At 41.9% G+C, this 15,173-nt stretch overlaps 1 protein-coding gene across 6 annotated transcripts in view; it reads left to right on the top strand.

Moving 5' to 3' along the window:
- Positions 1 to 15,173, top strand: part of PRELID2 (PRELI domain containing 2) — a 68,506-nt gene that overhangs the window by 40,596 nt on the left and 12,737 nt on the right. The window contains exons 6-7 of one of the 6 annotated variants that reach the window (XR_008957483.1): positions 188 to 12,860; positions 13,069 to 13,508. The exons of 4 other annotated variants lie outside the window; for them this stretch is intronic. Coding sequence is in view for 1 of the 2 variants with exons in the window: in XM_026498998.4 (XP_026354783.1) it covers positions 188 to 220 (33 nt within the window). In the remaining variant the exon portion in view is untranslated. Of the gene's footprint in view, positions 1 to 187; positions 13,509 to 15,173 lie in introns of those variants that run through there. One more of the 6 variants, XM_026498998.4, reaches the window with a different exon arrangement.

Genomic DNA, 15,173 nt, shown 5'->3' with positions numbered 1-15,173 from the left:
ATAATACCGTACTGCATATTTGAAGGTTGCTAAGACAGTAAATCTTAAAAGCTCTCATCACAAGAAAAATGAATTCTGTAATTACGTATGGTGATGAATGCTAATAGACTTACTGTGGTGATCATTTCACAGTTTTTACAAATATCAAATCATTATGTGTTCACCTAAGACTAATATTGTGTGCCAGTTATACCTCAATAAAAGGAAAACATACCCGTGAAGGTGATGTTGGGAATGATGTGGTTGGTGACATACAGAAGACGAGATGGAAAATGTCATCCATCTGTTGGAAAGCTCAAGGAATCATGGATTCTCAGGATGGAAGGACCTTCACTTCGTGAGCTGCTGATCAAATCCAGATTCAGGCACTGCACACAGACTTTCTGGCTCTTCCCCAGGGCCGCAACAGACCAGCTGTTGAGTACATGCGATGATCTGCAAGTTCGGGAAGCGGAGTGTTAGAGAAGAGGAAGCATGGGTGTCCCAGGTGTTATTTGACTTGCCAAAATCGTAAATCAAGATGTAGAGGTAAACCTACAGTAAAGATCTCCTGATTCCCCCCCCCTAAATATTAAAAACTATATTAAAGGTTTTTTATTGTGATGAAGTATATGTTACATAAATTTACCAGTTTGACTATTTTTAAATGCATAGTCTGCTGTCATTAAGTACATTCAGTGTTGTGCAACTATCAGCACTATCCAAATCCAGAACTTTTTTATCTTCCTAATAATAACTGGGTAGCCATTAAATAAATAACTCCCCATTCCTCGCTCCTCCCAGCTCCTGGCAACCACCCTTTTATTTTTTGTCTCTGTGAATTTGACTACTTGACGTACTTCTTGTAAGTGGAATCAGACAATATTTGTGCTTTTTGTGTCTGGCTTATTTCACTTAGCATCATGTTTTCAGGCTTATCAACGTCATAATGTGTGTCAGTCTTTCCTTTTAAGGCTGAGTGGTATCCCATTATGTGTATGTACCACATCTTAGTAGTCATCCGACGGGACACTTGGGTTTCTTCCACCTTGGGGCTATTGAGAATAATGCTGCCATGAATATGGGGTCTGTAAAAGCCTGTTCAAGTCTTTGCTCTCAATTCTTTTTCTGGATGCTATGGTAATCCTGTTTAAATTTTTAAGGAACTGCTCAAAAGTTTGTTTTTGAGGTAGCTCGCTATCTTTGTCCACGGCAGCAAGGGACTGTACCATTACTGTGTATTTTTCTCAAGTCCGTGCAGAAGAGTGCTATATATACTCCACTCCTGGCTCGTGACACCAGGGAGTTGCCATATGGTGCTCTCCTCAGTCTGAGAGGCATTCAGTTGTCTCTTGACTCCGCCATAGTCTCTGGCTCTGTTGTAATTTCAGGTTCTGGTGGACGGTTTTGATCCGTGATGGGTTGGAAGTGTTGAAAGTGCCACAGACAAGTAGCACGCTGGATACCGCTTAAGTGCATATTTTAGCTTGCCTTGAGATAAGCAGGCACATTGAAAAACAGATCAAGAAAACAGAAAGATCTGACGGAAAATAGGGATTGAGGGAAGTGTGAGACACAGGAAAGACTTCATACAGGTTTCTGCAGCCTGGAGGAACGGCCAACAGCTGTGAAGCAGAGCTGGGTGGAGCCCAGGCCCGTCAAGTCCCACCTCAGGGATCCTAGGAGAAGGACACCACAGAGAGAGCGGGATATTCCCCAGGCAGTGTGGCTCTGCAGGTGCTCTCCCTGTCTGGCGGGTAGCCCTGGGGTCTTGGTTTTTAACCTTTTTTTTCATCATCACCCACCCATATGCAGTGAGCCTTTTTAGACTTTTTTTCCCCTTTTTGTCCCCCTCCCCATGAAATACTAATACCATGGATATACTGATTATCTGTTTATACACTATATTATGCCTTTGCTTCATACATAAAAAGTGTAAGATATTTTTCACTCCGCAACAGAAATTGTCACCTTGTGTTGATATGGTTCCCACTGAGAAAGTATGCTTCATACTGCACTGGTTGTAACTGTCTCCATCTCTCCCAAGTTCACTCACCAGTCCCCTGGCCCCTGACCCCCAAAATTCCAAACCAAAATCAAAAGAACTTTTTGGGGAACTCCCACATAGTTCTTGCAGATTTTGGGGTTTACTCTTCTGGGAGAGGCTTAGGAGATAATATGGGTGATTACACTCCTGCCATGCAAGTGTTCTTTGTTAGCCCCGTTGTCTCTGTGCTGGGAGACACTGAATGCTGTGGGAACGCGGAGCTCTCGTGATGCACTCCCATAGACGTTTTACCCTTTTTACTTTTTTTTAAGTTTATGAAATACATTTTCAGTGTGTAATAAAATAATTTGTTGTCCTAGCCACTCTCCTGGCAAGGCCCCGTTATTAGTCGCATCGTTACTCTTGTGTTGATCAGGAGGCTGAAGTGGAGAGAGGCTGAATTCAACAGCATGTGAAATAGTTGTCACTGAAACAATGTGGGCAAGTCAAACAGTTTGAACAGCACTTTAAAGAAGGTCTGGCCTACACATGCTACAGCTAAAGATATCTGAACATGCTGTTTCCTGAGGGTGTTTATAAAAATCCATTTTAATAGTGGAATACAATTCTCTGAGACAGAAGATACTATTCTTGTGTATATACCAGTAGATATAAATGTGTGTGTATGTGTGTATGTATACGACACTGTACATAGTACACACACACACACACATGCACACATACACTGAGACACTGTATTTGTAGTGGTCCAAACGGGCAAAACCTGGCTACTTTTTGGTTGCGTCATTTTTATAAACTATATGAGCCATCTGTGGCTGTATAATACATTATCCCAGCACCCCACAGCTTACAGCAACACATTTATTGTCTCTTGGTTTCTGTGGGTCAGGTGTCTGGGCATGGCTTAGTTGGGTCTTCTGTTTCGGGGTCTTACAAAGATACAATCAAGGTGTTGGCTGGGTCTGTGATCTCATCGGAAGGCTCTACGGGGAAGATTCAGTTCAAATGCATTCACATGGTTGCTGGTAGGATTCTACCTGCCTCCCTTGATTCCTTGCCATATAGGGCTCTCACAACATGGCAGCAAGCAAGAGAGGGGTCAGGAGATTGCTAGCAAGGCAAAATCCATAGTTTTTGTTACCTAATCATAGAAGTGACATCCATTTCTTTTTGTGTATTGTCATTAGATGTAGCCCACACTCAAGGGAAGGGGACTACACAAGGGCATAAATACCAAGGGGCAGGAATCACTAGGAGCAGTGTCAGCGCTGCCGACCATACTGATCTCAGCTGATTGGTATGCCACGTTGCATGCACAACTGTTAAATTCTTTTAGACGCATATTGGGAATTGATGATAATTAGAAGTTGGTAAAGGTCAGCTGCACCCTCACGACCTTACTACCAGCTTATAAAGTTCTGCAACACATACAGACATTTCATTAACCCTTTGTTTATAAGTAGCACAAAATAGTGTACCTGTTTTATCAGTTTGATTAAATCTCTGTCCTTCCGGGTGCTCTGACCATGAATTGCATAAGCAGCTAGCGCACTGAAAGCAGAGCTGACACTATTCCAAAGGCAGGATTCAGCTGTTTTAAAGATAGCATCAGGCAGCCAAATATTCTGATCCAGTGGGTGGTCATAGGACCATCTAGGCATAAACTTTGGGTGCCATCCCTAAAGTTGGCTGGTGTAGGGCTTGCTGGATAGAATCTTAGACCTTCATTGTGCAAGGATGGGTGTATCTCTGGAATTTTGAGCTGATCCCTGTATCTTAAGTTCCACTTAATGGGAGTCCATGTGGCACATTCACTAGGAAGTCACTAACTTTACCAGTGAAAATTCACAATTTTAACATTCCTTATTCCAATTATCAAAGCCCCTGCTGTTTTCAAGGATAAAGGTAACTTAAGTTTCTGGAGAGTAGGTTTGCTGATTAGAATGCTCATAGCCCAACCCCGAGAGCCTGAAGCCTGCATCGGGACAGCTGAGTGTCCCTGGTGCATAACGTGAACTAGCACAGGCATCGTGATAGGATACTGTATGTGTGACATATTTTGGAGCAAATTATAGATATCTTAATAGTCATGTACCAGATGTCAATTCCTGAACCTGGTATATTCTGCCTTAGAAGGATTATTCAGCATGAAACAAGGTTTTGGCTGTGTGTTTAACAATAAGGATTGAATGTGAAGCTTTAGAGAAGTGCTCTTTGGTCCATGCTCTGGTTTTTTCACTTCCTAGATGTCACATTCACATCTTGGACCCTCAATTTTCTCATCTCTAAAATGAAGTGATAGTGGTCATACTTCATAGGGTTAAGATTAAGTGAGGGCACATATATGAAATATGGCTGGCACATAGAGAAACTTCAAGAATTATTAGCATTAAGAGAAGTTCTCTGACAAGAAAGGTATTTTTATGTGTAAATACCTTCTTAAATACTTATCTGAACAAAAATTTTAGATTGCAGCAGTTTATGGTGTTTTAAAACTTATTTTTTATCACTTGTTTACATCTGTAATTTTAATACTCATTGTATCCACATTTCACATTGTGATGTAATTTTTTCTGTGTCTGTGTATGTTGGCATATGTATATATGTATTATGGTATTTTTTGAAAGACAATATTGGGAGTATTCTGTTTATTTAGCCTATCTTTTCCATTTATGGACACACTGTTAACATTTTTCCTTGAAAACATGAGTTTTGATACCTTCATAATATTCCATTGGCAGAATTTCTCTTATTGTTGGTTTTCCTTTTTTTCCACCATTGTAGATAATATTGTGGTAAATCCATGAATACAAATACTTGTGTATATTTCTCATCACTTCCTGGGTTAAAGAGTGCACATTTTTTTAAATAATAATTTTTTATTATGTTATGTTATTCACCATACAGTACATCCTTAGTTTTTGATATAGTGTTCCATTATTCATTATTTGCGTATAACACCCAGTGCTCCGTGCAATACGTGCCCTCACCGGCCTATCCCAGTCCTCCACCCCCCTCCCCTCTGAGGCCCTCAGTTTGTTTCCCAGAGTCCATAGTCTGTCGTGGTTCTGTTTACCCCCCCTTCATTCTTCCCTTCCTTCTCCTACCAATCTCCCTGCTATTTCTTACGTTCCATAAGTGAGTGAAACCATATGATAATTGTCTTTCTCTGCTTGACTTATTTCACTTAGCATAATCTCCTCCAGTCCCATCCATGTTGCTGCAAATGTTGGTAATCGTTCTTTCTGATGGCTGAGCAATATCCCATTGTATATATGGACCACATCTTCTTTTTTTTAAAGATTTTATTTATTTATTTATTTGACAGAGACAGCCAGCGAGAGAGGGAACACAAGCAGGGGGAGTGGGAGAGGAAGAAGCAGGCTCATAGCAGAGGAGCCCGATGTGGGGCTTGATCCCACAACGCCGGGATCACGCCCTGAGCCGAAGGCAGACGCTTAACCGCTGTGCCACCTGGGCGCCCCGTGGACCACATCTTCTTAATCCATTGTCTCTTGAAGGGCATCTCGGCTCCTTCCACAGTTTAGCTATTGTGGACAATGCTGCTATGAACATTGGGGTGCATATGGCCCTTCTCTTCACTACGTATGTGTCTTTGGGGTAAATGAGTGTGCACATTTTTAAGACCTTTGATGCAAATTGCTAAATTTCTTGACAAAAGAATTTTTGCCAATTTGTAGCTTCCACCAGAAGCCAACTGGGTATTACCAGTTTCCTTGCTGTCTGACTTGAATGAAGGACCTAACCTCTTAAACTTCATTTGTCATTAGGAAAGCTGGGTTCATTATTCTACCCTCATAGGATTATTGTGAAGAGGAAATGAAATTATTAGCCCCAGTCTTCTGATTGCTACTCCAAAGACGTTGAAAGTCACTGCTTCTGTCATTAACTAATTGACCCCAGTCCTCCTCCAGGCTAATGGTGTTATCTTGGACTGGTTGCCCTAAGCTGCTCAGTTCCTCATCTGTGAAATGAATGTCTAGGAGACACATGTGTGTGGTAGTCACAACCCTAAAAAAGAGTGGACATTTCAAAACCCAGTAGTTCTAAGATAGAGGAAGACAGCAAATAAAAGTGTCATTCAAAAGAATAAATAAAAGTCACAAGTATGACATATGAACATCAGTATAATAATCTGCTGAGTGCATGTTGGAGCCTTGTATTTCCTTCTTGGTTATGTGAATCTTTTCAAGATTTTTTACATTACTTGACCGACATGAAAGAACTGATGAAATATGTTCTGCCCTTAGTTCCAGAGGGTTTATTTCCTAGCTCTCAATTCAGCTCTGTTGGTGATACTTTTTAATCCCACTCTTGAGTGCTCAAATAGATTGATTTATTCCATATTTATTCATTAGATGCTGTGAGACTATTACCAGGAGTTCTGATTTTTAACAACTTGTTGCTAGATCAGTTAAATGATAGTAACGGCCCTTTGCTTACCTATCCCCTCCCCGTCTACTCAGCTTGTCGTGCTATCTCTAGAGTTTTAATCCCAAGCAGTGTAGCCTTTGTAGTGAAAACCTCTCGGTGAAAATGAGTATTCCGTGAGTGATAACAGTCTTTGGTCCTTTCCCTGAGTTTAAGTCAGTGCCTTTACCTCGACTGTGAGACTTAAGAATCCAGAATCCCTTGATGGCTCATTTGAACTCATCAGGGTTATAATTGACTGCTCGGTGGTAAAGCTTGGGGGAAACCCTGCAATCAGCCAGCTGCAGCTGTGGGGCATTGCCTTCTATGAAACTCGATGAACCTGAGCAGTTAGGCTCTTAGCTGAAATGGTAGAAAGTCGTTTCTTGAGCCTTAGATATGTCACTGGCGTTATTTGCATAGCGATCCAAGTCACGTCTCCACACATCACGCGGCATTTAACACAAGCGCCAAGAGTCAGGCGATCCGCGTGGTGGCCCTGCCTTGGCCGCGCTCAGTGGCCACATTGCTTGGACTGGTTGCTCTGAACTTCAGTATCATCTTTTGTAGATCAGGGATTGGACTAGGAGGTTTGGTTTTAATTCTGACATGATACTTTTTTTGGGGGGAGCTGTCCCTCCTTTCCCTCAATGTGTAAATACCAAGATTTAAAATTCTTTTCTGACAAATAGTCTTTAAGCCTGCATAACAATTCAGGAGTTTAAGCTAAGTGGGCATCCAGGACCATCAGAGATAATTCATGTAACAAGTAGATGGTCAGGGGTTGAGATGGTGGCAATAAAATATTTGAAAATAATAAACATGCTTTCATAAAATACTGGTTAGCAAGGGGGGTGGTAAGCATGTGGTAGGGATGTTACAGTTTCATTTTATAGTTTTCTTCAGGTGAGCTAAATAAAGTGCTTATTACAGAGATGTGTAGGTGTCGTAGGGGTGTTGGAGGTATTGGTACCTGATAATAGATATGTTGGCTTATTTTTAATCCATGCTTTTTGAAAACATAGACTGTTGTGGAAATTTGGAAAAAACCTTATACTATATTAATACTAACTATAATCTATTGAGTGTTTACCATGAGCCGAACCCTGTACTATTTTATGAGCGGTGGGTTCTCCCAGTGAATCAGAGACAGAGAGACTACTCCCACTGCTCCATTTTACAGATGAGGGGGTGGAGGCACAGAGGTTATTTTACTTGCACAGGTCATCAGCCAGCAGGTGGCAGAGCTGGAATTCCAGGTGGGCTGACCTCAGAGCCCATCCTCTTAACTGCTGTACTCTTTGACTCCCTGACCTGGAGGACAGACTCTTTTCCCCCAAAGAGCTTGGCTGAGGAGACAGGACACTTGTCAAGTCAACACTTGTCAAGTCAACACTTGTCAGAACATAGAGAAAATGGCGTTGTCTTACTGTGAGACTTACTGTCTAACTTACTGTGAGACTTGCTTTCCTAGTGTTCCTTTACTCTTGCACCTGCCCAGGAATCTTTGGAGATTTGGGAACCATGTTCTCCCCACTGTTGTGGATAGAATTTCCAGCCCATCTATTAACTTCTCTGAGCTCGCTCTTCCACTCTGTTGTGCTAAATTCAAAAACAGAGACAATGAGAAAATAGGTATTTGTGGCCACCATAAATCTTCACATACCTCATATAAACCCAAGGCAGACGCAGAATTGAAAACTGAAACAGCTTTGGCCAGGGGGCATTGAAATACTGGAAAAATGGGGGCTGTGTCTGCAGATTGTGCGGATTAAGTGCATTTGAGGCACGTAACTTTTGTGGATCAGATCCGTTGGAGGACTGGACTGGAATTCAGCTGGGTTCTTTGTGCTAAATTAAGATTCTTAGTTTGAGCAACAAGGCCAAGAAAATGTCATTGAGCCTTCTGAGATCAGGAATTAATACAGAATTCTGTGTAGAGCAACTTGCATTGCAAAGGTAATTTAATTTCTTAAAGGTACATCCAATAGTTAAACTTTAGTTGTGTACTTAAGCCCTGCAGCATACTAATTAAATGCTCTGTGAGTTCTCTGAGGTGTCCAGCTGTTCCCCTTGATCATTCTTCCTCCTCTGTAGGTGGTGATTTCTTATTCTGTCTCCCCACTCTGTGGGAGAATTTCATCTCTTGCTGAATGACCCTTTGGTTGTGTCCACCCTTTGTGGGACTTGTGGTACCAGGCAGAGCCCCAGCAGGAGAGGGGAAGAAGGCCGGAGTGCCTGCCAGGTAAGGAGGAAAGAAGCCTGTGACTTGTGAACCCAGGTTTGTTGGAGTGATATTTCTTTGTCCCTTTCCATTTCTTTAGAATCCCACTTGCTGCCTAGGATTTGACCCTTTCCTTCCTCCCTCCCGTCCATCCTTCCTTCTTCCCTTCCTCCCTTCCTCCCTCCCTTCCTTCCTTCCTTCCTTCCTTCCTTCCTTCCTTCCTTCCTTCCGAGAGAGGGGTCAGGAAGGGGCAGAGCAGGAGGGGGGGAGAGAATCTTAAGCAGGCTCCAGGCTCATTGAGGAGCCCATCATGGGGCTTGATTTCACCATCCTGAGATCATGACCTGAGCCATAATCAAGAGTCAGACATTTAACCCACTGAGCCACCTTGACTCCTTATTTCTTGTCTAGCTTTCTTCCTTAGATTCTAGCTAAACTATTTTTCTGTTTTTCTCTGAGTTTCCTTAGTAAAGGAAAATGGTGGGTTTTTGAGAGTTAACTTCTTTTATATTGACACCAATTTAAGAAGAATTTAGAGGCTGTACCTAAAAATGTTCTCCATCAGTGGCCTTTGGTGGGGATGTAGCTTTTTACTTTTCAAGATACTAACATTTTTTTTTTAAAGATTTTATTTATTTATTTATTTGACAGACAGAGACAGCCAGCGAGAGAGGGAACACAAGCAGGGGGAGTGGGAGAGGAAGAAGCAGGCTCCTAGCGGAGGAGCCTGATGTGGGGCTCGATCCCACAACGCCGGGATCACGCCCTGAGCCGAAGGCAGACGCTTAACCGCTGTGCTACCCAGGCGCCGCAAGATACTAACATTTTTTAAAGCTTATTTTTTCTGTTCTCTTCACTTCTTGATATGTTTGAGTATTTCATAATTTTAAAAATGGCTGCACTTCTCCCAAAAAGACTCATTCAGTCTGTAAAAAAACAAAAAAAATTAAGGTTTTGTTTAAAATGTTTTTGATAGGTGCTACCTGCACATAAATGTTTTAAAATATATTTTTTCAGCAGAGCCATATGGGTTCTTTTGCCCTAGATGTCTTTGAAAACCAGCAGAATGTCCTGTACTGATCAGCTGTGTGACCTTGAGTAAGCCACTTAATTTTCTGAGTCTCATTGTCCTCATTTGTGAAGTGAGGATGATATTGCAACCTACTTCATCAAGTACGTGGGAGAAGTAAATGAGTTAAATGCATGAAATGCTCGGGACAGGACTTGGCAGACAGCAAATAATCAGTTACTATTTAAAAAGAAAAATAGGTGGAAACTTATTTTTCCTATTAAGGCTACGGAGTTGTGTAGAGGTTATGATAAGCCTGTCTTTGGGAGTCACAGAACGAACTTAAATCTCCGGCCCCTCCCTCATAGGGTGTGTACAGATTGAGCCCCTGGTGAAATGCGAATGATAGTACTTAACCTTCTGAGCAGGAGAATAAAAGGGGCTAGTATAAAGAAGTGCTGAAAATATCTTGGCACATATTAAATACTCCGGAAATGATAACTGTCATCTTGCCATTATAGCTCAAAGTGGCATGTTCTTTTCAGTCTTTTCTATGCAGACTTTAAACAGTCATAATTAAGTATAAGTACAATTTCATGTCTTGCTCTTTTCAAGTGATACTATATCTCACAGGCCTACCACAGCAACTGTAGAACCCGCAAAGCCAGCATTTTAATGACTGCGCAGTATTTCATCAAGTTGTTACGTAAACTGATTTCCCTGTTTCTTTAGGATTGAGCACTGAAGTCGTTTCCGAGCTTCCCATTAGAAGCGAGACCACGTGAAACATCTTTATACACAGAATCTTCCATATTTTGTGTCATTACCTTAGAAAGGATTCCCTGAAGTACTGTTACCAGTATGTGACTGTTCATGATTCTTTGTCTGCCTCAGTGAACAGCAGGCTCCGTGTGGGGCTCGGCACTCTAGCCTCAGCACCTAGCGCAAAGTCCGTGCTCAGCAAATAGTTACTGAGCTAGTGAACACATGTGCACGGTATTGTGTGATTTTTCTGAATGTATGAAGACCTTAATGTTTCTATCCTAGTTTTTTAAAAGATTATTTATTTATTTATTAGAGAGCGAGTGAGCATGAGTGGTGCGGGGGAGGGGCTGGGGAGAGGGAGAAGCAGACTGCTGATCAGGGAGCCTGATGTGGGGCTCGATTCCAGGACCCTGGGATCATGACCTGAGCCGAAGGCAGACGCTTAACCAACTGAGCCACCCAGGTGCCCCTGTTTCTGTCCTATTTTATTTTAAAATAATCTTAAAAGCAGCAGAACTTTTTAGCCATTGGGGTAATAGGAAAGGTAATAGTAGGTCATATTTGTTGAGTGCTTTCTATGCCCCAGATACCATCCTCAGTACCTTACGTGCGTTACCTCCTTCAGTTTGCTTAACGCTGCTCTGCAGTAAGGACTCTATGACCATTTTATAGATGGGGAGACAGAGGGGTGAGTCGACTTGCCCCAAATCACACAGGTGGTGAGTGGTGGAACCCTTGTTCACATGAGGCAGTCAGACCTTTATTCTCTGCACTCGATGACTAGTATCCCCCCTACTTTACTGTTCCAGCAGCTCGCCCCTTTCCATGTCAGGCAGTCTAACAAATGATTCCCAGGGAACCTGAATTTCTTGGCCAGATTCCAAACAAGGTGTGAATCAGGTGTCCCTGAGCCTGGAGGGTTTGCTTCAGTCTCCGAATCGCTTACAGGTGCTTGTTATTTAAAAGTCTCACCTTTGCAGTTCACCAAGTGAAAGATGTGCAAATGTATTTTTTTTTATAAACCTTAGCTTTTTTTATTGAAGGGAAGAATTTTATTACATTGTTAAACATTCAAGGCAGCTGGTAGATTTAGAACATCGTCCATGTGGGAGTTATTAATTCATGAAGGAATATCTGGGACCAAACAATACAAAGGATAGGATCCTAGGGATTAACCAGTAATGCTTCCATTTAGTTAGCAATTGAAATAGAACAATTTTTAAAGAGTATCAACTGTGTTATTACAGCCATTTCTTCACTCTCTCTTTCCCCTTATCAGTTTATTATTTGATAATAATGGGGATAATGGAGATAATGGCTGGGGATTTTAAAGAATATTTGCATCTGTGAGCACTACGTGGTATTTTTTTCCCCCCTTTGCAAATAAATGACTCTTAAAAACAGCAGGTAGTTTATCTTTAGACTGTTATTTGAATGTAGTGATTTTATGATTTAGTCATTTATTTGTAGCTTTTGTTCTGGTTGCTTGTGTTAATTTGTAATAGTAAATGCTTACACTTGCCACGGATGTCATGGTTATGCCATTGCACAGGTAGTGTGAAGGAGGGGCAGTGGAGGTGAGCCCTCCTGTTTACGTAGCTAACATTCATTACGGCCCTCCGGCCCAAAGCCGTAATCTCATACCTCGTTCAACCTCCCTGGGCTTTTATTCCCAAGAAATAATGAAAGGCTTTTTGTGGGAAGTAACAGCCTCACTAGTTGGCTTTCGATAAAACCAAGGAATTCTGATTGGCAGATATTGGGTCAAAATGGAAATGTTTCCTGTGCACATGCCTGTCCTCCAGCTTCTTCGTAGTGCAGGAGAGAGCTTCACTTGGTATCAACAGAAAACAAAGTGCACTTGGAGATGAGGTGAGATGCTTTTATCCTTAGTGCAGTTTCAAGAATTACATGTGGTTTCGTATCAGCCCGCCTCCCCTAAATAGATAAATTAAAATCACCCAGATGTAGATGGAAATAACTTTGGGATGGCAGGAAGGACTGTGCCTAAAGCAACGTGTCATTTTTTGAGAAAACCCAAATGTACCTTTTTAAGGATTCACTATATTGCGGGCTCAGTCACAAAAACTTGGGTGTGAATCTGGATTCTGTACTTACATAGCTGGGTGCTGTTGGTCAAGTGTCTCAGCCTCTCTGGGTCTCATTTTCTTCATGCCACTGACTCGTATGTTGAGTGTGAGGATTAAATGAGACCAGCCTATAATGTGCTCGGCACAGCCTCGTAGGGCCGTAGCCTTTCTATAAACAGTTCTTTCCTGTGACTTGGATTCTGGTTCTGTTCCCTTTGCTGAAGACCCTGTGACCTAGAGAAAGCTGGTTTACCCTGCGAGGCTCAGTGTCGTCGAACAGAAGTTTTACTAACTCTTAGAGGTGCTGTAAAGATCAAGTAGAATGTGTTTGGAGAAATCTGGTCTAGGCACGAGGTGAGCCCTTGCTGACATATCTTCTGGGTCACTGACCATCCACTGAATGGGGGGGTGCCTGGTTGCGGGAGTCCCGTTGTGAGAGGCCCCTCGTCAGATGTGGGTCCACAAAGAAATCAGTAGCTGCTTTTCAGGCCCCAGAGAGAGGATGGGCGGGGATGTCTGACAAAAGTCTGTCATGTGTCAGTAACTGTATCTGTTGCCTCAGTGAACCCTCACAGCAGCCCCGCACGGACGCGTGCTTGCTCACTTCCCTCCACCCACTGTGTGGGCCCAGAAACAAACTCACTGAGGCAAATACTCACTGCGGAAAGAGCTGGAGAGTTCCAGGCTGGTCACTTACTCGCTCTGTGACCCTGAGCAAGTTAATCTCCTCTTTGAGGCCCAATCTCCTTACCTGGAAATGGTGAGTGAACGTGTCTTAGCTCAGGAGACTGTTGAGAGGACTAATAGAGATAATCTCAGTGTTGGTGAGATTTGGTGTGATGGGTTTTTGACTGACATATGACTTTGGAAAATTATGTTTTCTTCAAAAGACACACAAGATTTGAAGACACAGTAGGCTGGCCTTACATGTAAAGAAAATTGTTGACATATAGAAATTAGTGTGAATGTGGGTGAAGAGACGGGAAGAGATCAAAGATAAAAGGAGAATTATCTGGGCATCTAGTGGATTTGTTTATTCTGTTAGAGACAACAAGCATGCTAGTAATCATTTTATCTCTCAGAACAGGGAAGAAGCAAGGCGAAATTATGCCTGCACTTAAATCTGATGAATAGTGAATAAATGCCCATAAAGGGAATTGATAGGAGCCTTGTGTTTTAGCTTGCTTGTTAAGAGTACAAGAGTTGGTACTGGACCCCCTTCAGTGAGCCAGTTGGGAAGACTGTCTTATAATGAGGACTGACAGATGGAATAGGGGTAGAAAGCCTCCCATCAGTGGAGGTTTCTAACAGGTAACAAGATTGTTTGTCAGAAATGTCATGGATGGTGTGTGGCCCTAGGTAGGAGGCTGGTCTCTTGATTAGTTAGTAGTGAAAAGGCCATTTAGTCCAAGTCAGGAAAAATAAAATTATATATAGATCGTTCTAAAAAACTGTAAATGAAAATAGACTAATGGGGTTACCCTGGAGGGTTGGGGAAGGAACTTCATAAAATAGGCAAACACCAATGCCTAAATGACTTTTAGCCACTAAAATGTCTATGCCAGGTCAGAGTTTATTTGAGAACTGGCAAGATGGAAATGGCTTGATCTTCTTTCATCCTGTTATCTGATCCCAGGACACTTCTCTAAGTCAGGTGGGCCACCTTCAGTTCCTCGCAAAGACTTTCCTCTCTGGACTAGATAATACAATGGCCTTTCCAGTTTTTAGATTTTATTATTTGGGGGGTATATTCTTTTCCACAACCAACTGTGAGATTAAACGTTCTCTTTAAGGAGAGGGAGTTTTATAACGTGAAGCACTGACATCTGAGTTATTACGTCTGTTAATGTTCTGCAGTTACACCTAAAGATGTTGGGTTACTTATCAAAATAAAAATGAATCTTACTCAAGAGTTTATTAGCTACTATGGGAAAATTATATTGAGGTCATACATTCTATCAGATATTCCTACTGATTATCTGAAAAGCATTGTATTTAAAATAATTTGTAGAGGTGATTAAATATTGATTCATATATTAAGGATCATGCCATTTAGGTTGGGAGCAGGGCTCGGATGTCTGATTTATTTATCAGGCTTTTTGAACATAGTAAATAGGGAAGGGAAGAGCACACTCTGGCTGTGTACCCAGCATTGTAATAGGCATTTTCACATATGCAGTCTCAGTTATGCCTTCTGCCCCCTTGTGCTGAAACATCCTGGGTCCTGGACTCTCAGTCCTGATTGCTTTGGGTCACATCAAGACTCTTCACTTCTTAGTTATTGTGTGATTTTGGTCCGGATGCTTAATTTTTCTGAACCTCAGATCTCATCCAAAAAAAAAAAAAAAAAAAAGATAATCCTCTAAGGCAGATAGGAGAATAAAATAAGCCATTGGCAGGTAAAGCACTCAGCACAGTGCTTGGCATACAGTATATGCCCATAATTTTGACTATTATTATTGTTTGGGGTTATCCCAGTTTTATGGATGAGGAGGACCTAAATGTAAAAAATTAACCTCCATCAGATTAAAGGATGCTCTCTTGGGCAAAAGATGTCTTCTTGGAGAAGCTTTGAGCAGTGTTTCTCTTACCTTTAATGACAAAACTGAATGCTGATTCCTCCCTTTTTCCCACAGACGATGCTCACTGGCCAGGTGTTACTCCCAT

Source organism: Ursus arctos, unplaced genomic scaffold (genome assembly GCF_023065955.2).
Source record: "Ursus arctos isolate Adak ecotype North America unplaced genomic scaffold, UrsArc2.0 scaffold_5, whole genome shotgun sequence".
Lineage (NCBI taxonomy): Eukaryota > Metazoa > Chordata > Mammalia > Carnivora > Ursidae > Ursus > Ursus arctos.
This window is presented reverse-complemented; position numbering and strand designations above follow the sequence as displayed.